The 21201-nt window shown below is 44.0% G+C and overlaps 1 protein-coding gene across 8 annotated transcripts in view; it reads right to left on the bottom strand.

Annotated features, from left to right (window-relative positions):
* Positions 1-21201, bottom strand: part of ZNF41 (zinc finger protein 41) — a 44260-nt gene that overhangs the window by 13149 nt on the left and 9910 nt on the right. For 3 of the 8 annotated variants that reach the window (XM_030807112.1, XM_030807116.1, XM_030807113.1), the window contains exon 2: positions 10361-10711. In XM_030807112.1, coding sequence (XP_030662972.1) covers positions 10361-10422 — 62 coding nt within the window. In that variant the 5' untranslated portion in view covers positions 10423-10711. Of the gene's footprint in view, positions 1-10274; positions 10712-21201 lie in introns of all 8 variants that reach the window. The other 5 variants (XM_030807114.1, XM_003271031.4, XM_030807118.1 and 2 more) reach the window with 3 other exon arrangements.

Genomic DNA, 21201 nt, shown 5'->3' with positions numbered 1-21201 from the left:
TTATACAATGAGTTTTGGGGCTATTGTAGAGGTAAGATTTGGGAGTTCTCATATAGAGCTGGGAAACAGATGAGACGAACCAGGAAGGGCACACAGATAGAGACCATACAGAAACCATCTCTTACAGGCCATCTCTAAACCAAGTGTATTTAAGTCAGAAATCAGTAATAAGACGAAACTTTTCAGAAATAATCATTTTAAAGTTTAAAAATACAGTTCGAAATAACTGATTGTCTAAGAAGATACACTAAATATCAATGTAATCAATACATGTAAGAATTTATTGGATTAAGAAATGGTGACTAAAGTGGAAATTGGGGTCTTCAGTGCTCATATTACAAAAGAATAAAGTCCAAAATTCCATGCATTAAGCATCAAAATAAAGACATTATAAAAATAACAATAGAGTAAAGCCCAAGAGAAAAAATCTTTAAAAAGCAGAAATCAATACATTCAATGCCGTCCCAACTGAAATCACAACAGGATTTTTGTAAAATCTGACAAACCAATTCTAAAATTTCTGTGGAAGTGCAAATGGCCAGGAATAGCCAAGGCATTTTTTTTTACAATTATTTTGTATCTTATTTTCAGAGACATGGTCTCGCTTTGTCACGCAGGCAAGGGTGCAGTGGCGCAACCACAGCCCACTGCAGCCTCAACCACAGGCATACGTCACCATACCCTGCTTGGTTTTTTTTTTTTTTTTGTATTTTGTAGAGACAGCGGTCTCCCTATGTTGCCTAGGCTGGTCTAGAACTCCTGGCCTCAAGTGATCCTCCTGCCTCAGCCTCGTAAAGCACTGGGATGGCAGGCATGAGCCACTGTGCCCGGCCTGCCAAGACGCTCTTGAATAGTTAAAGCGATGTGGGAGGACATGCTTTACAAGACCTCAAGACTTACAAAGCAATGGAAATTTAAGACATTGTTGTCCTGGTGCTAGGATAGACAAATAGTCCATTGCAACAGAATATAGAGTACAGGCCGGGTGCAGTGGCTCACACCTGTAATCCCAGCACTTTGGGAGGCTGAGGCAGGTGGATCGCTTGAGCTCAGGAGTTTGAGACCAGCCTGGACAACATGGCAAAACCCCATCTCTACAAAAAACACAAAAAATTAGCCAGGCATGGTTGCGTGTGCCTGTAGTCCCAGCTACTCAGGAGGCTGAGGTGGGAGAATCACCTGAACCCAGGAAGCTGAGGCTGCAGTGAGCCATGACTGTGCCACTGCACTCCAGCCTGGGTGACAGAGCAAGACCCTATCTAAAAAAAAAAAAAAAAAAGAAAGAAAGAAAGAAAAGAAGACAAGGTTGTGTATAGAAAAAATAAAATGAAATCTGAGCTCTATTTCACATCACATGCCAAAACAATAACAAATCGTTTGAACCTGGGAGGCGGAGGTTGCAATAAGCTGAGATCACGCCATTGCACTCCAGCCTGGGTGACAAAAGCGAGACTCCATCTCAAAAAAAAAAAAAAAAAAAAATCAATTCCAAGGCCAGGTGCAGTGGCTCATGCCTGTAATCCCAGCACTTTGGGAGGCCAAGGCCAAGGCAGGAGGATTGCTTGAGTCCAGGTTTAAAACCAGCCTGGGCAATATGGTGAGAGTCGGTCTCTACAAAAAAAAATATATATATAGATATAGCACACATATAAAAATTAGCTGAGTGGGGTGGCAAGCGCCTGCAGTCTCAGATACTCAGGAGGCTAGGCTGGAAGATCTCTTGAGCCTGGAAGGTGGAGGCTGCAGTGAACCATGTTTGTGTCACTGTACTCCAGTCTGGGTGACAGAGTGAGATCCCATTTCAAAAGTATATATAAATTCCAGATGTATTATAGACTTAAATGTGAAAGGCAAAAACTATAAAGCCTTTAGAAAATAATACAGATGGCTATCTTCATGACCTTGAATTAGGAAAATAGTTCTCAAACATGAACCATGAAAACTGATAAGTGTTTCTACAACAAAGCTTAGAACTACTATTCATTTAAAACACAGCATTAAAAGAGAACAAAGGGAAAGCCACAGAGTAGGAGAAGATATCTCCAACATACATTATCAACAAAGGGCTCAGCTAGAAGATGTAGAGAACTTGTACAAACCAATAAGAAAAAAAGAGACCACCTAGTAGAAAAATGGGTGAAGCATTCATTTTACAAAAGAGGAAATCCAAGGCTTTAATAAACATAAAAAAAGGTTTAACCTTCTTAGTAGCCAGGGAATACAAATTAAAACCACAATGGATACCAGTACACAACCCCTAGAAAGTCTTAAATGAAAAAAAAAGATAATACCAAGTGTTGAAGAGAATATGGTGCAAGAACTCTCATACTGCTGATGGAGGAGGTGGGAATTGCTACAACCATGCTGGAAAGTATTTTGGCCCTAAAGTATAATGTTGAAGACATGCAGGCAATATGACACAGTGAGTCCACTCATGGAAATATATATGCCCACGTGGAATATGTGCACATGTACAACAGGAGATGCATTCGAGAATATTTATAGTGGCATTATTCAAAATATGTATAATATTTCATGATAAAAAGGTTTAAAAACAGTGATTTAAAAAAACAGTATTCAAAAAAATCAGTATTCCATATATGTACAGTATCAACTGTCTTCATAAAAAAAAATTAAGGATATTTTCCTTTTCTTTTTTTTTTTTTTTTTTTTTGAGACAGGATCTTAACTCTGTCGCCCAGGCTGGAGTGCAGTAGCTTGATCTTGGCTCACTGCAACCTCCACCTCCTGGGTTCCACCTCCTGCCTCAGCCTCCCTAGTAGCTGGGATTACAGGCACCCACCATCGCGCCTAACCAATTTTTGTATTTTTAGTAGAGACAGGGTTTCACCATGTTGGCCAGGCTGGTCTTGAACTCCTGACCTCAGTTGATCCACCCGGCTTGGCCTCCCAAAGTGCTGGGATTACAGGCTTGAGCCACTGCGCCTGGCCAGGATACTTTCTTTTTTTCCTTTTTTTGTTTTTTCGAGACAGAATCTCACTCTGTTAACCAGGCTGGAGTGCAGTGGTGCAATCTTGGCTCACTGCAACCTCTGCCTCCCAGGTTCAAGCAGTTCTCATGCCTCAGCCTCCTGAGTAGCTGGGATTATAGACGCCTGCCACAGTGCCTGGCTAATTTTGTATTTTTAGTAGAGATGGGGTTTCACCATGTTGGTCAGGCTCGTTTAGAATTCCTGGCCTCAAGTGATCTGCCCACTCGGCCTCCCAAAGTTCTGGGATTACAGGTGTGAGCCACCGTGCCTGGCCTCTTTTTTTACTTTTTTGAGATAGGATCTTGCTCTGTTGCCCAGGCTGGAATGCAGTGGTGCAATCACGGCTCACTGCAGCCTCAAACTCCTGGGCTCGAGGGATCCTTCCCACCTCAGCCTCCTTAGTAGCTGAGACTACAGGTGCACACCACCATGCCCAGCTAATTTTTAAATTTTATTTTTACTTTTTTGTAGAGATGGTGGTGCGGGAGGGTGTCTCACAGTGTTGCCCAGGCTGACCTCAAACTCCTAGGCTCAAGCAACCCTTTCACCTCGTAAGTAGTTGGATTACAGGCATGAGCCACAGCACCCGGCTGTAAAAACTTTTATTATATGCACTGGGAGCTGGTAGACAAAAAAACCACCCTCACCTGTCTATCCCTCCCTGAAGTCATGAAGGTCACATTAACAATGCCACATTCACATGCACAAACACCATGCCAGGCATTGCAAGCATTGACAGATGCAAGAGAAATACAGACAAGGTACACTGCCCAGAGATGTCCCTGTTTGGTCTCTTCCCCCACCAAAATAGAAGCTTTGGACTCCACCATGGCTGGGAAGGAATGTGTAGGGTGGTGAAAGAGGGCTCTGGAGAGATTTGGGTAGAAAGCTGATAACACAGACATGCCCAGATTCCAGCCTCACCTGCCACATATGAAAAGGTGTCATTTTTCTGGGCAGTATCTACCATGGAGGATGGCGTGTGTCCCTACCAACACAAGGACTCCTACAAGGACTTCCTCATCCTAGGTAACGGCCCCCATCCCAGTCCCTCATGGCTCTCCACTAGTCACACAGCAATGTCTCCATTCAGGGTCATCTCAGTCCCAGCACATTCTGCACCCTCACCCCTGGGGGTATACTCTGCTGCCAGGACTGGCTGCCAACTGCCCATTCTGTCCCTGATCCCTTAGCCACCTGCTCTGTCCCGCCCTGCAGCTGGTTGGGGGCTCAGGCCTCCTGCTTCAGGGCTGCTCTCACTCCTGCCTCAGCACACTTCTGTCACCTCCTGGTGTGATCTTGCCTTTCCACTCTGCCCCAGGCCTAAGAAAGGCTTCCAGGGCACGTAGGAGCATGGCTGGTAGTGAGCCTGGGCCGAGGGATCCAGCTGCTCTGCAGGTTCCCCCTGGGCTGGAGGTGCCCTGGTCTTTGCAGGATAATTTTCTGGGTGGCCTTGGACCAACCCAGTTGTCCCCTCTTTCTTGCTTGTAGTTCTCAAGAATAACTGTAGAATGTGCTGGAAATGGAACATCCTGAGCTGTGGAGGGACTGGCCCAAACAGGAGAGAGAGCCGGGGGCTCTCCTGCGAACAGGATGTCCAGTGCTTTAGCCCCGCACGTTGGGTGTGCGTTGGGGTGTCCTAGGGTATAAAACCCAAGGTGGGCTGCTTTCTGGGATCCCTCAGCTGTGGTGCAAGTGGGGCATGTGCAGATGAGACTCCAGCTGCACGAAACAGCTTTCCTAAGCCTTGGGGGACCAGCTTGCAATGAATCGTAGGCTTCTGCTGTCCCCTGGCTGCCTACCTGTAAATAATAAGCCTGCTCCATGTAACTTGTATGCATGGGTGTTTCTGTCTCATGGGACGTAGACAAGCTGGTAGCTAGTACGCAGGGACCCTGCTTCGGTCTTTGTGAAAAAAACATGAAGGATATTTTCTTTTTTTTACTTTTTTGAGACAGGGTCTTGCTCTGTTGCCCAGGCTGGAGGGCAGTGGTGCAATCATGGCTCTCTGCAGCCTCAAACTCCCGGGCTCAAGGGATCCTTCTGGCCTCAGCCTCCTGAATAGCTGAGACTATAGGTGCACCCCACCATGCCCAGCTAATTTTTAAATTTTTAAATTGTATTTTTACTTTTACTCCTCCCTGTACATCTGAGTGTTTCCTGTTTCCCGGGACTGTTCTCTGTAGCCCTACAACTGCTCTTCCCTCCCTCTGGCTTTCCGTGCTTCCCTTGCTGCTTCCTGTACAGCTGTTCGCTGCCTGCCCAGATCTGTCCCTGCTCCCTCTGCTGGTCCTTGTTCCCTCTGACTTTTCATTGGTCCCTCTGTTTCCTATTCCCTCTAAATGTCTCTTGTTCCTTCCGAGTACCCCCATTCTTTTATCGCTTTCTTTGACTCTACCTGGATCGCTCTAACTATTCATGCCTCCTGTTTCCTGTTCTGACTGCCCTGTGCTCCCTTTGTTGTCCCTCCAGCTGATGCTTGTTCTGTGGCACCATTCTGATTGTGTGCTAGTCTACCTGACTGTTCCCTGGTCCCTAAGGGCCTTTCTTGTTCCTTCCAGCTGTTCCTGGCTCACACAGACTGCTGTTGGATTCTGCTGACTAATCTCTAGTCTCCTGATTCTTCCCTGTCCTTGGACAGTTCCATGAGTACATTTCTTTCTCTCCATTCTTTCCTTCCTTTTCTTCCTCCCTTCCTGTTTCTGAGACAGGGCGTCACTCTGCCACCCAGGCTGGAGTGCAGTGGCACAATCATGGCTCACTGCAGCCTCCACCTCCCAGGCTCAGATGATCCTCCCACCTCAGTACCACCCTACCCGGCTGATTTTTTTTGTATGTATATATATATATGTGTGTGTGTGTGTGTGTGTGTGTGTGTATGTATATATATGTGTATATATATATATATGTGTGTATATATATATATACACACACACACACACATATTTATTTATTTATTTATTTGTTTATTTTGTAGACATGGGGTTTCACCATGTTGCCCAGGCTGGTCTTGAACTCCTGGCCTCAAACAATCCTCCCGCTTTGGCCTCCCAAAGTGTTGGGATTACAGGTGCGAACCACCATGCCTGGCCATTGAATACATTTCTACTATGCTCTCCTGTGATGTTCATGCATCTGGTCTGTGGACCACACTTTGAGTAGTACCTAACTAGCTAGCTTACGCCCTTACCCACTAAAGTGCACTACTGCGTGTTCTATGCCATGGCTGGATTCTGTACTTCCACTGCCTCCATTACTCACATTACATCTAACTATTGGCTGGTTCCTCTGATTGCTTCCTGGGTAGGGTGACCAAGTGTCTCAGTTTGCCGAGGAATGTTCCTGTTTTAGCACTGGAAGTCCCATGTCCCCTCAGTCACAGGCAAACCAGGATGGTCCTGGGAACTCTGGCTGTTTCCTAGCCTCTCCAACTGTGCCTTCACCCCAGTAACTACTGCGTGGGCCCTCGGGCTGTTAACTTGCTTCAGTTATACCATTCTTTCTGGCTCTCCTCTATTCTCTCTAGCTGGCCACTGGTCAATCAGGCTGCTACCCCACACTGGATACATATTTAATGCTCACCTGACCTGTTCCCTAGTTCCTCTGGTTACTTCCTGGGGCCTCTGGTGGACCCTCAGCCCCAAGCACATTTTGGCTGCTCCCTCTGGCTGCCCCCCAGCCTCAGTGACCGTTCCTTGCTCCAGGTGTTCCACAGTACTCTAGGCCATTCTGCAGCTTCAGAGGCTCTTCTCTCATCTTTCCACCTGTTCCATGGGCTCTGTCCCTTCCCTGATCCCTCTGCCCATTCTACAGCCTCAGCAATTGTCTCCTGGTTCCTCTGGCTGCAATCCATTCTCTGGGTCGTATTTCCCATTTCTTGTTCCCTGGTATCGCTGTCTTTTGCCTACACCCTCAAGCTCTCTTCTAAACCAAGGAACTGCTTCCTGGTTCCTCGGGAAGTTGCTTGTCCCTCAGGCTCATACCCAGTTCCTTGGATATGTTTGCCTTTTCCATTTTATCTGATTCTTCTGCTTCCTCACCCCTCTGGATACTGACTGCTCCGTCTGGCTGCTATTTGGTTCCTCTATTTCCTGGTACCTCCTCCTATTTCACGATCCTTCTCACTGTTCTTTAACCCTCGGCTCTTCCCTGCTCCTCAGTGATCACCACTTCTCCAGCCTCAGAAACTGTTTCTTGGTCTCTGGCTCCAGCGTCTGACTCATGTCCTGTTTGTTTCATTATTCTTCCACCTATACCCTGGACCCCTTGGCTATTCTTCATCTCTAGTAAGTGCACCATGGTCCCTGTTCCTTATTCCCTTGTGGCTCCTCCCAGCCCTCTTTACCTTACTGATCCCTCTGCTTCTTCTCCATCTTCAGCCACTGTTTCTTGGTACAACTGGCTGCTCCTCAAACCCTGGGGATATTTTTATTGGTTCCTAGGTATCTCTGCCTATACCCTGCTCCCTGATGTTAATGAAAAAACCAAGAACCTAACAAATAAATAAGTCAATAAATAATATTCCCCCCAGGGTCTCGGTCATTTCCATCTCTTGAGGTGGGTCAGAGATCTGTGGTTGGGAAAGAAGAGATGAATGGAGAAATGTGCCTTGCAGAGCCCAGAATCATTCATCTAGAAATCCCCACTATTGGCTGGGCAAGAGGCCATGTGCAGGAGTGGGGAGGACCACATTGTCATGGCCCTAACCTGTGGGTCCGTGACTGACGTGATTGAGTAGAGCTTAGACAAGGTGGAAGTGTACTACCATCAAGCATTGATTCACTTGCTATTTAATGCCCCTATACCTTTGACTCAAAAACATAATTTCAATGACTTGAAGAAAGATGTATTTATTTATTTATTTATTTATTTAGAGACGGAATCTCATTCTGTCACCCAGGCTGGAGCACAGTGGTGTGATCTCGGCTCACTGTAGCCTCAACCTCCTGGACTCAAATGATTCTCCGACCTCAGCCTCAAGTAGCTGCGACTACAGGTGCACACCACCACACCTGGCTAATTTTTGTATTTTTGTTGAGACAGGGTCTTACTATGTTGCCCAGGCTGGTCTCAAACTCCTGAGCTCAAGCGATCCGCCCGCCTTGGCCTCCCAAAGTGCTGAGATTACAGGCATGAGCCACGATGCCCAGCTGGCAGAAAGATTTAAATGTAGGAATTTTATCATAGCAGTTTTAATCACAATAGAAAACCTGAAATACCCTAAGTGCACATTATTAGTGGACTGGTTGTGGGGAGATGGGGAGACATTGGTCAAAGTATACAAAGTTTTTGTTAGAGGGAATAAGTTTTTGAGATCTATTGCAGTTTGGTGGCTACAGTTAATAATGATGTAATGTTACTTCAAATTGCAAAGAGAACAGATTTTAAATGTTCACATCACCAAAGAAATAAGTCTTTGAGGTAATGGATATGTTAATTAGGTTGATTTAAATATTCTACAATGTATACAAATATCAAAACATCACATTGTACCCCATAAATATACATAATTATTATTTGTCAATTAAAAATAAAATATGCAGGGCATGGTGGTGACTCACGCCTGTAATTCCAGCACTTGGGGAGGCCAAGGCAGGAAGATCACTTGACCCCAGGAGTTTGATACCAGCTGGGTGTGGTCCCATGTGCCTGTAGTCCCAGCTACTTGGGAGGCTAAGGTGGGAGGATCGCCTGAGCCCAGGAGGTTGAGGCTGCAGTAAGCTGAGATGGCGCCACTGCACTCCAGCCTGGGCAACAGAGGGAGACTGCCTCAGAGAAAAAACATTAAAATAAATAAATAAAATTGAAAAAATAGTGAACTGGCTAAATTATGGACATCATAAGTGTATGAAGAAAAATACTTGCTGCTTAGCAAATTATGTTAAACTGCCCAGTTAAAAATGAGGTAACCAAAGAGTATGATTCTGTTTTAAAACTTTAGCTATATATGTGTATGTGTATAGTATGTATGCACACTGTGGCCCCACACGTATACTCACACACATGCACATACAAAGGAAAAAAACAACTGAAAGGAAATACAGCTAAATGTTAACACTGGTTAACTTTGGATAATGTTGGAATGACAAGTAATTTTTTAGTTTCTTCTATTTACTAACCTATACTTTCTAGTATTTTATTGTGAAGTTATAAAATGATCAAAAAAATTTAAAAGTTTAATATTATCCTAATGACTGCATGACCCTGAGTCCCTGAGATAATGAACCCTTCCAGAGCCAACAGCATCCACAGGTAGGTCTGAAAGGAGGGAGCTGTCGGGCAGGGTCTGGCTTGCTCATGGTCCTCCTCGGCTTACAGAATCTCAATGGGAACTCTGATCTGAAAAAGAGCTCTGAGCGGGAAACTTGATCTCAGCTGTGGTGCAGTGAGGGTGGAAGACACAGTCAGGAGACCTGGCTCCAGTCTAGTGTTGTCACCGCCAACCTGAGAGGCCTGCGCGAGTCATGTGTCTTCTCGGGCATTTTATTCATTTTTTTTTTTTTTTTTGAGTCTCACTCAGGCTGGAATGCAGTGGCATGATCTCAGCTCACTGCAACCTCCACCTCCCAAGTTCAAGCGATTCTCCTGCCTCAGCCTCCCAAGTAGCTGGGATTACAGGCATGCACCACCACGCTCAGCTAACTTCTTGTATTTTTAGTAGAGACGGGGGTTCGCCATGTTGGTCAGGCTGGTCTTGAACTCCTGACTGCAAGCAATCCACCTGCCTCGGCCTCCCAAAGGTGCTGGGATTACAGGCATGAGCCACCGTGCCCAGCCATTTTATTCATCTTTGAAAGAAGGGACAGCCAGAAAGGCCCCAGAGACTGTGGTGGCCCTACTACCCTGCCAGTCTCTAAGTTCCAAAGAAAAAGGATTTTTCTCTACCTAAATCAGGATAGAGGAGAAATCACCAGATCCCCAGAGACCTGGGGGAAGGGGGCACTGCTGGGGATCAGCTGACATCTGTAAAGAGCCGATGGAGAGGGAAGGGTTGGTGCTGGGGTGGGGGATGGAGTCTCCCTGGCTATGGATAGTGGCTGCTTCTACCTGGACCTCACCCTCATTTGTCCTGCAGGGAGCTGTCCCCACTCCCTAGGCTGTAGGGCTCACCTTCCACATCCTCCCTCTCCTCTAGTGTAATCAGCCACGTTACACTGTCCACTGAAACACACGGGGCTCTGGATGTGGCCGCATCAGCCAAGTGGTGCTCACTCTCAGTGGGAGGACCCTGATCTGCCTCCAGGGTGGCAGGTCCGGAATCTGCCACTTCCTCTGACTCACCTGCTTCTGCCCTGAGGCCCTGGGGACAGGTCAGGGTATCTCCTCACTGAATGAATTCTTGCCTCTGGGGTCCTCCCCCTCCTCACCTCACATGAGCTGCCACGTCCCTCTGCAGCCAGGGCCGGGGACCATGGGGGAGAGTCCCCATTAGCTGCCATGTTCACGCTGGGCCTCAGCCCTCAGGCTCTCCTGCTGACAACCCCACTCTTCCCCAAGCTGGAAGCTGAGCTGGAATCTGTGGACTCAACCGGAGCTGCTGGGGCGAGGCAAGCAGTGGTCAGAAGCAAGATCCTGCAGTTTCCACTAAGAAGCCTGGCCCCTGGACTCTGCAGAGGCTCCAAGAAACCCTGGAAAGACAGTGTCCACATGGTCATCACTCCATGTTCACCCACAAATGTTTTCTGGTGGTGCCCAGGGGCCGCTCACTGTGCTGGATGCTGCGGAAGAGAAAAGTTTGGTAAAACCCACACCAAGTATTAAAGCAAAACATGGGGAAAATTCGCAAGATCTGGTGTAAAATGAATGAGGGTTTATATTTAAGCTCTTCTATGTTCTAGCTAGGATTTGGGGAAGTCACTTTATGTGAAGTTTCATCTTATAACAGGATGAAAATACCTATCTCATAGGGTTGTTAGAATTAAATGAAATGATGCTTCTACGCACACCTACTTGGTACCTGGAACATGCTCAACTCATATTAAATAGTGCTATTATTACAAGGTGCAAGGCATGTTTTATTAGGTACCTCATTTAATTTTCACACTCATCCTGTGGACTAGGCATTACTATTATTACTAATCCCATTTACCATCAGATAGAGCTGTTCAGAAATATTAAGAAATTTGCCCAAGGATCACTCAGATGAGGGGGAAGGACAAGGATTCAAACCCAGGTATGCCTGGCTCCAAAGCATACTTTCTTAACTACTGAGCCATTTGGTACTCTATCTATACATGGCGGAATCACAATAAACACTGTGGTTCCTGCTAGCTTCAAAGTGCTCTGGCTGAGGGGTGACCATGCCACTTGAGTATAAACTGAGCTTCTGTGTAATTCAGTGTACATTCTATGCAAAGGATAGAGCCCATCCTCTTCTGTCAAAGATGAAAACTCATACTTATCCCTTCCCATCAGGCCCTGAAAACCTGCAGGTCTGCACAGGCTCCCAAATCCCTATAGCCCACACTGTTGACAAAAAACTGTGTCCCAAATGGTGTCATCAACTGGTTTCCACAGGCTCCTCAAATTATCACCAACCCAGGCAGCACACCATCAATAGGATCAATGACTCCCATAAAACCCTCAGTAATAGAAGTTCTAGTCCATGACAAAGCAACTCACACAGTACTATAATAACCAATGTCCATAGGTCCCAATCCAGGCCCCCCAAAACTGACTTGTAATCCCTGTGAATCCCAGACTTGCAATCATTCACCACCTTAGCACCCCAATCAATAAACTCTCATGGACTGAATCGATGACCTCAGATACTGACATTTCCAACACTTCCAGGCAGAACCAACACGTCATTTACAAGGAAAAGGGATCACAATGGCACTAGATTTATTTGCAACAACAGAAGCCATGTTAGAAGAAAACTCTACAAATTATTGAGACAGAAGGACTGAGATCCAAGAATTCTAAACCTGCCCTAGCTAGATACCATTCTTTTGTCAGAGCAAAAGAAAGACAATTTTAGACATAAAAGCATTTTAGCATTTCATGCCAATATTCCAATCTCAGGAGAACACTCAAGGGAATAGTCTAAACAATGGTAAATGGAATAGAAACAGAAACCTCAAAACAGGAAAGCAGTTTTGAGAAAGGATTCTTGCAATTGATATATAATTATATCTGGATAAAGAAAAACAATGTAACTGGGCATTTGTAGTAAATAAGGCTGTTACTATTAACTATGTGGAAATTTAAAAATTCCCTGGCCGGGTGCCGTGGCTCACACCTGTAATTCCAGCACTTTGGGAGGCCAAGGTGAGTGGATCACGAAGTCAGGAGATCAAGACCATTCTGGCTAACACTGTGAAACACTAAAAATATAAAAAATTAGCTGGGCGTGGTGGCACGCACCTGTAGTCCCAGCTACTCGGGAGGCTGAGGTAGGAGAATTGCTTGAACCCGGGAGGCGGAGGTTCGCACCACTGCACTCCAGCCTGGGTGACAGAGAGAGACTGTCTCAAAAAAAACACAAACATTGTGGTTTTGATTTGCATTTCTCTGATGGCCAGTGATGATGAGCATTTTTTCATGTGTTTTTTGGCTGCATAAATGTCTTCTTTTGAGAAGTGTCTGTTCATGTCCTTTGCCCACTTTTTGATGGGGTTGTTTGTTTTTCTCTTGTAAATTTGTTTGAGTTCATTGTAGATTCTGGATATTAGCCCTTTGTCAGATGAGTAGGTTGTGAAAATTTTCTCCCATTCTGTAGGTTGCCTGTTCACTCTGATGGTAGCTTCTTTTGCTGTGCAGAAGCTCTTTGGTTTAATTAGATCCCATTTGTCAATTTTGGCTTTTGTTGCCATTGCTTTTGGTGTTTTAGACATGAAGTCCTTGCCCATGCCTATGTCCTGAATGGTATTGCCTAGGTTTTCTTCTAGGGTTTTTATGGTTTTAGGTCTAACATGTAAGTCTTTAATCCATCTTGAATTAATTTTTGTATAAGGTGTAAGGAAGGGATCCAGTTTCAGCTTTCTATATATGGCTAGCCAGTTTTCCCAGCACCATTTATTAAATAGGGAATCCTTTCCCCATTGCTTGTTTTTGTCAGGTTTGTCAAAGATCAGATGGTTGTAGATATGTGGCATTATTTCTGAGGGCTCTTTTCTGTTCCATTGATCTATATCTCTGTTTTGGTACCAGTACCATGCTGTTTTGGTTACTGTAGCCTTGTAGTATAGTTTGAAGTCAGGTAGTGTGATGCCTCCAGCTTCGTTCTTTTGGCTTAGGATTGACTTGGCGATGCGGGCTCTTTTTTGGTTCCATATGAACATTAAAGTAGTTTTTTCCAATTCTGTGAAGAAAGTCATTGGTAGCTTGATGGGGATAGCATTGAATCTATAAATTACCTTGGGCAGTATGGCCATTTTCATGATATTGATTCTTCCAACCCATGAGCATGGAATGTTCTTCCATTTGTTTGTATCCTCTTTTATTTCATTGAGCAGTGGTTTGTAGTTCTCCTTGAAGAGGTCCTTCACGTCCCTTGTAAGTTGGATTCCTAAGTATTTTATTCTCTTTGAAGGAATTGTGAATGGGAGTTCACTCATGATTTGGCTCTCTGTCTGTTACCGGTGTATAAGAATGCTTGTGATTTTTGCACATTGATTTTGTATCCTGAGACTTTGCTGAAGTTGCTTATCAGAGAAATGCAAATCAAAACCACAATGAGATACCATCTCACACCAGTTAGAATGGCAATCATTAAAAAGTCAGGAAACAACAGGTGCTGGAGAGGATGTGGAGAAATAGGAACACTTTTACATTGTTGGTGGGACTGTAAACTAGTTCAACCATTGTGGAAGTCAGTGTGGCAATTCCTCAGGGATCTAGAACTAGAAATACCATTTGACCCAGCCATCCCATTACTGGGTATATACCCAAAGGATTATAAATCATGCTGCTCTAAAGACACATGCACACGTACGTTTATTGTGGCACTATTCACAATAGCAAAGACTTGGAACCAACCCAAATGTCCAACAACGATAGCCTGGATTAAGAAAATGTGGCACATATACAGCATGGAATACTATGCAGCCATAAAAAATGATCAGTTCATGTCCTCTGTAGGGACATGGATGAAACTGGAAACCATCATTCTCAGCAAACTATCTCAAGGACAAAAAACCAAACACCACATGTTCTCACTCATAGGTGGGAACTGAACAATGAGAACACGTGGACATAGGAAGGGGAACATCACACACACTCCGGGGACTGTTGTGGGGTGGGGGGAGGGGGGAGGGATAGCATTTGGAGATACACCTAATGCTAAATGACGAGTTAATGGGTGCAGCACACCAACATGGCGCATGTATACATACATAACAAACCTGCACATTGTGCACATGTACCCTAAAACTTAAGGTATAATAATAATAAAAAAAACACAAACAAACAAACAAATTCCCTGGGAAAATTTACTGAGTGAAATGAGGAGAAGGCAAATTACAAATTTCCATGGGCAGATATTGGTACCATATTATTTGGATTTAGTAATATAGAAAATATATACAATCATATTTGTAAGGAAGGTAAAGGCAACTACTAGCAGAAATTGATTAAAAAATAATCAAAATTCCAAACAATCAAAATTCAAAAGTAATAAAAACCTAAAAGGAGATTAAGAGAAACATGACCGAGGACGGGTGCAGTGGCTCACACCTGTAATCCCAGCACATTGGGAGGTCGAGACAGGTGAATCACGAGGTCAGGAGTTCAAGACCATCCTGGCCAACATGGCGAAACCCCATCTCTACTAAAATTACAAAAATTAGCTGCGTGTGGTGGTGTGTGCCTGTAATCCCAGCTACTCAGCAGGTTGAGGCAGGGGAATTGCTTGAACCCGGGAGGCGGAGGTTGCAGTGAGCTGAGATTGTGCCACTGCACTCCAGCCTGGGTGACAGAGCGAAACTCCGTCTCAAAAAAAAAAAGAGAAACACGACCGGCCGGGCGCAGTGGCTCACACTTGTAATCCCAGCACTTTGGGAGGCTGAGGCAGGCAGATCACCTGAGGTCAGGAGTTTGACACCAGCCTGGTCAACATGGTGAAACTCTATCTCTACTAAAAATACAAAAATTAGCCGGGCGTGGTGGCAGGCGCCTGTAATCCCAGCTACTCGGGAGGCTAAGGCATGAGAATTGCTTGAACCCAGGAGGCGGAGGTTGCAGTGAGCCGAGATCGTGCCACTGCACTCCAGCCTGGGGGGACAGAGTGAGACTCTGTTTCAAAAAAAAAAAAAGCAAACAAAAAATAATAGGAGAAAAAAAGGAAAAAAAATAATAGGAGGCATAAAATCAAGTATGTTATAATGCAAAGAAATTGAAATGAGTTGAATTCTGCTATAAAAGACAAAGATTATGGGACTGGGCTAAAAAACAAAATATAGTTGCAACATGTCTAAAACAAAATGATGAAGATGTGAAATGAAGCATTTGATAGAAACACACCATATCGTTGATCATTCTTTCCTTTATGGTTGGCTTGTTAGGAAACCTTCACCTACCTCAGGGTCATGTGAAAGTTTTATCATTTTAGCTTTCACATGTAGGTCCACAGTGCATCTGGGAAGGATTTTAGCGTGTGGTATGTGTTAGAGTCAAGATTCATTTCTTTCATATGGAAGCAAGATGATCCAGCACCATTTATTGAAAAGCCTACCCATGGCCGGGCACAGTGGCTCATGTCTGTAATCCCAACACTTTGGGAGGCTGAGGTGGGCGGATCACCTGAGCTCAGGAGTTCAAGGTCAGCCTGGCCAATACGGTAAAACCCTATCTCTACTGAAAATACAAAAATTAGCCAGGCATGGTGGCAGACACCTGTAATTGCAGCTACTCGGGAGGCTGAGGCAGAAGAATTGCTTGAACCCAGGAGGCGGGGGTTACAGTGAGCCGAGATCTCACCACTGCACTCCAGCCTGGGGGGATAGAGTGAGACTCTGTCTCCAAAAAAGAAAAAAAAAGAAAAGACTATCCTTTCTCCACTGCTCTGTAGTGTCCCCTTGTGATCATATATGTGGGGGCCATTCCTGAACTCTGTATTTCCATTGGTTTATTTGTCTATTCTTGGACCAGTGTTATAGTCTTAATTAATGTGCTTTATATTAAGTCCTGATAAAGGATACCTAAATTGGACTACATTAAAATTAAGGACTTCTGTTCATCAGAGGATAAAATTAAAAATGTAAAGGCAAATCCTACAGTGGCAGAAGGTAATCGTAATACCTATATTTGACAAATGATTAATATCTCAAATATATCAAGAATGTCTAGAAATCACTAAGAGCCACAGAAAAAGGGCAAAAGGAACAGGCGTTTCACAAAGAAAATATCCAAACAGCAAATAAGTTTATAAAAAGATGCTCGACTTCACCAGTTGGCAAGGAAATAGAAGTTAAACTACAATAAGATAATCCTCCACATAATCCTCCATATCTACAATAAGATAATCCCACCAGAAATTGCCAAAATGAAAAAGATGGGAAATAAACAAGAGTGGTCAAGGATGTGGAGCAGCTAAAACTCATAGATTGCTTGTTAGGATCATAAACTAGTACATACACTTTGAAAAACTGTTTGGTAGTATCTATTAATGGTGAATACATGCAACATCCTATGACCCTGCTATTTGACTCCAGTTCTCTCTCACTCAAGAGAAATGCAAATATATGTTTACTAAAAGAGATGATAATGTTCATGGTAGCTTTATTCAAAACTAAAAATTATGTAAATGCCCATCAACATCAGAATGGATAGACAAGTTGTGTTATATTTATACAAGGAAACACCACACAGCAATGAGAAAGAATAAATTGCTATACTCAACACGCGTGAGTCTCATCCCATGAACACTCTGTTAAACTAAAGAAGCCAGACTCAAAAGAGCAATGAAGCAATGCCATATGATTATGTTTATATACATTTCAAAGAAAACATGGCTTCTTTTTTTTTTTTTGAGACAGAGTCTTGCTCTGTCTCCAGCCTGGCATGCAGTGGTGAGATCTCGGCTCACTGCAACCTCCACCTCCAGGGTTCAAGCGATTCTCCTGCCTCAGCCTCCTGAGTAGCTGGGACTATAGGCTTGCGCCACCATGCCCAGCTAATGTTTGTATTTTTAGTAGAGATGGGGTTTCACCATGTTGGGCAGGATGGTCTCAATCTCTCGACCTCATGATCTGCCTGCCTCAGCCTCCAAAGAAAGAAACATGGCTTCTTTAAAACTTTTTTTTTTTTTTTGAGACAGCGTCTTGCTCTGTCGCCCAGGCTGGAGTGCAGTGGCACGATCTTGGCTCACTGCAACATCTGCCTCCCGAGTTCAAGCAATTCTCCTGCCTCAGCCTCCTGAGTAGCTGGGATTACAGGCGTCCACCACCACACCCGGCTAATTTTTACATTTTTAGTAGACACGGGGTTTCACCATATTTGTCAGGCCGGTCTCAAACTCCTGACCTTGTGATCCATCCGCCTCGGCCCCCCAAAGTGCTGGGAATACAGGCATAAGCCACTGCGCCTGGCCTACAAAAAAAAATCTTTTTTCAGAGACAGGGTCCTGCTCTGTCACCCAGCCAGGAGTGCAGTGGCATGATCATAACTCACCGCAGCCTCAAACTCCTGAGCTCAAGTAATCGTCCTGCCTCAGCCTCCTAAGTCGCTGGGACTACAGGTGCATGCCACCACACCCAGCTAAAAAACATGACTTCTTGAGAGCTAGAAACATGTCTTCATCTAGGTGGTGGCTATGCAGGTTTGTCTGGTCTGTTAAAAAATCATCAAGCTAAATATGCACAATGTGTGTACTTTTCTGTATTATGTTATATTTCAATGAGGATTTAAAACTATACAATTTACTAGGCAAATACCAAGAAAATGAAAGGAGGTCTGAAAATACAATTATCGTGGGGGAAATTAAGGTCCAAAGCATTCAACAGATTAACAAAAAAGGGGAAAATCTTTTAATAATAAAAGAAACAAAGAAGTACTAACTGGCATAAACCTTCAGGATCATTCAAGGCATACAAACAAAACCAGCACAAATGCATTAAACCACATGAAATCTTAAAAATCATAATTGTTTTTGTATTATATTTAACAAGTGTTGCTATTAAGGTTATGCCAGTTTTTAAAAGGAACTCAGGAAATTTATTTTTATGTGTTAAAATGGCATCGCTATTATCTTCTTTAAAGTTCAGCTATAAACACATTTAGAACTGGTGCCTTTTAAAAATGGTACATTTTAACTATTTTCCTTTCTTCGAATTTTGGTCTTTACCAAATGTTGGAGAGGATGCAGATAAACTAGATCTCTAACATATTGCCAGCAGGAATGTAAAGTGGTACAGCCACTCTGGAAAATAGTTTGGCAGCTTCTTTAAAAACTAAAATACTTATGACTTGATCCAGCAATTGCACTTCTGGGCATTCATCCCAGAGAAAGGAAATCTTATGTGTATACAAAAACCTGTACAAGATTGTTCATTACAGCTTGATATGTAATAGCCTCAGACTGGAAACAAGCAAAATGGCCCTCAATAGGTGAATGACTAAACAAACTGTAGTAAATCTATAATATGGAATACTATTCAGCAACAAAAAGAAATGAATTATCGTTCTAGCAACAGTTTGGATGGTTTTCAAGGACATTATGCTGAGTGAAAAAACCAGCCTCAAAAGATCACACACATTGGGCCAGGCGCAGTGGCTCACGCCTGTAATCCCAGCACTTTGGGAGGCCAAGGTGTGCGGATCACCTGAGATCAGGAGTTTGAGACCAGCCTGGCCAACATGGTGAAACCCCATCTCTACTAAAAATACAAAAATTAGCTGGGCATGGTGGCAGGCACCTGTAATCCCAGCTACTCAGGATGCTGAGGCAGGAGAACCACTTGAACCCAGGAGGAGGTTGCAGTGAGCCAAGATTGTGCCACTGCACTCCAGCCTGGGTGACAGAGTGAAACTCCATCTCAAAAAAAAAAAAAAAAAAATCACAGACTGTATGGTTCCATTTATATAACATTCTCAAAATGGCAAAACTAGAGAAATGAGAAGCAGATGGTTGGTTGCCAGGGGTTAGGGATGGTGGTGGGAGTAAAGACTATAAAAGGTCTGGGCACAGTGGTTTGTGCCTGTAACCCCAGCACTTTGGGAGGCCAAGGTGGGCGGATCGCTTGAGGCCAGGAGTTTGAGACCAGCCTGGGCAACATGGTGAGACCCCCATCTCTACAAAAAATTTAGAAAGTAGCCAGGCATGGTGGCATGCTCCTGTAGTCTCAGATACTCAGGAGGCCAAGGCGGGAGGATCACTTGAACCCAAGAGTTTGAGGCTGCAGTGAGTGATGATGGCCCTACTGTACTTCAGCCTGAGCAACACAGTGAGAACCTGTCTAAAAAAAAAAAAAAGACTAGGCCGGGCACGGTGGCTCATGCCTGTAATCCCAGCACTTTGGGAGGCCGAGGCGGGCAGATCACGAGGTCAGGAGATTGAGACCATCCTGGCTAACACGGTGAAACCCCGTGTCTATTAAAAATACAAAAATTTAGCCGGGTGTGGTGGTGGCAGGTACCTGTAGTCCCAGCTACTCGGGAGGCTGAGGCAGGAGAATGGCGTGAACCCGGGAGGTGGAGCTTGTAGTGAGCCAAGATCGCGCCACTGCACTCCAGCCTGGGCGACAGAGCGAGACTCTGTCTCACAGAAAAAAAAAAAAAAAAAGAAGACTATAAAGGAGTAGTAGTTCTGTATCTTGATTGTGGTGGCTGTTACATGAATCTATGCACATGACAAAACGACATAGAACTATGCACACACTAGGCCGGGTGCAGTGACTCACACCTGTAATCCCAGCACTTTGGGAGGCCAAAGCAGGTGGATCATGAGGTCAGGAGTTCGAGACCAGCCTGGCCAACACGGTGAAACCCCATCTCTACTAAAAATACAAAAATTAGCTGGGCGTGGTGGCGCGTGCTTGTAATTCCAGCTATTTGGGAGGCCGAGGCAGGAGAACTGCTTGAACCCGGGAGGCAGAGGTTGCAGTGAGCGGAGGTTGCAGCGAGCAGAGATTGTGGCATTGCACTCCAGCCTGGGTAACAGAGCAAGACTCTGTCTCAAAAAAACAAACAAACAAACAAAAAACCCCACAAAAAACAAAGAAGAACTATGCACACACCTTGTACCAATGTCAAATTCTACATTTTTATATTGTATTGTGATTTTATAAGATGTAATCATTGGAGAAAACTGGGTGAGCGTATACAGGGCTCTGTGCTATGTTTGCAACTTCCTATGAATTTATAATTATTTCAAAATAAAAAGTTTAAGAAAAATCATAATTATGCCAGGAGATTTTATTGTATCTCTTCTATGATATAATGGATCAAGTAAACAAACAAACAAACAGAAAACAAGTAAAGTAGATTTGAGAAATATAATCAACAAGCTAGGCTTAAGACACATAACTTAACTTTACCCAATGAATATACTCTCTTCTCTTAGACCCATGGCATAGTTTACAAAAATTTTTAAAAATTATGTAATTTGGACTCAAAAAATCTTGATACATCTAAAAATTAGAGTTTTGGCAGGCTACATTGACTATAATCCTGTAAAGTCATAAATAGGTAATAAAGAGATAAACTACCAAATCCAGATTTCAATTAAGAAATATTCTCTAAACATATACAGATTGAAGATGGCATTTGATAACAAAATTTTAGACTTCATAACAAATTTGGAGACATAGCTAAAGCTATATTTAAAGAATATTTTATCTTTGGCTAGAGTTGCAGAGGAAAAAAGAATATTTTGGCCTAATTATTTTTAATGTTTAAAAATAAAAGCTAAAGGTAAATGAACTAGCTGTTCAATCCAAGAAATTAAAAAAAAAAAAAAAAAAAGGCCAGGTGCAGTAGCTCACGCCTGTAATCCCAGCACTTTGGGAGGCCGAGGTGGATGGATCACCTGAGTTCAGGAATTCCAGACCAGCCTGGCCAACATGGTGAAACCCTGTCTCTACTAAAAATACAAAAATTAGCCAGGCATGGTGGCACACACCTGCAATCTCAGCTACTCGGGAGGCTAAGGTGGAAGAATCGCTTGAAATTGTGAGGCAGAGGTTGAGGTGAGCCGAGATCGCACCACTGCATTCCAGCCTGGGCAACAGAGCGAGACTCCATCTCAAAAAACAAACAAACAAACAGACAA

This window comes from Nomascus leucogenys, chromosome X (assembly GCF_006542625.1).
Source record: "Nomascus leucogenys isolate Asia chromosome X, Asia_NLE_v1, whole genome shotgun sequence".
NCBI lineage: Eukaryota > Metazoa > Chordata > Mammalia > Primates > Hylobatidae > Nomascus > Nomascus leucogenys.
The sequence above is the reverse complement of the archived record's forward strand: the minus strand, read 5'-3'. Positions and strand labels throughout refer to the sequence as shown.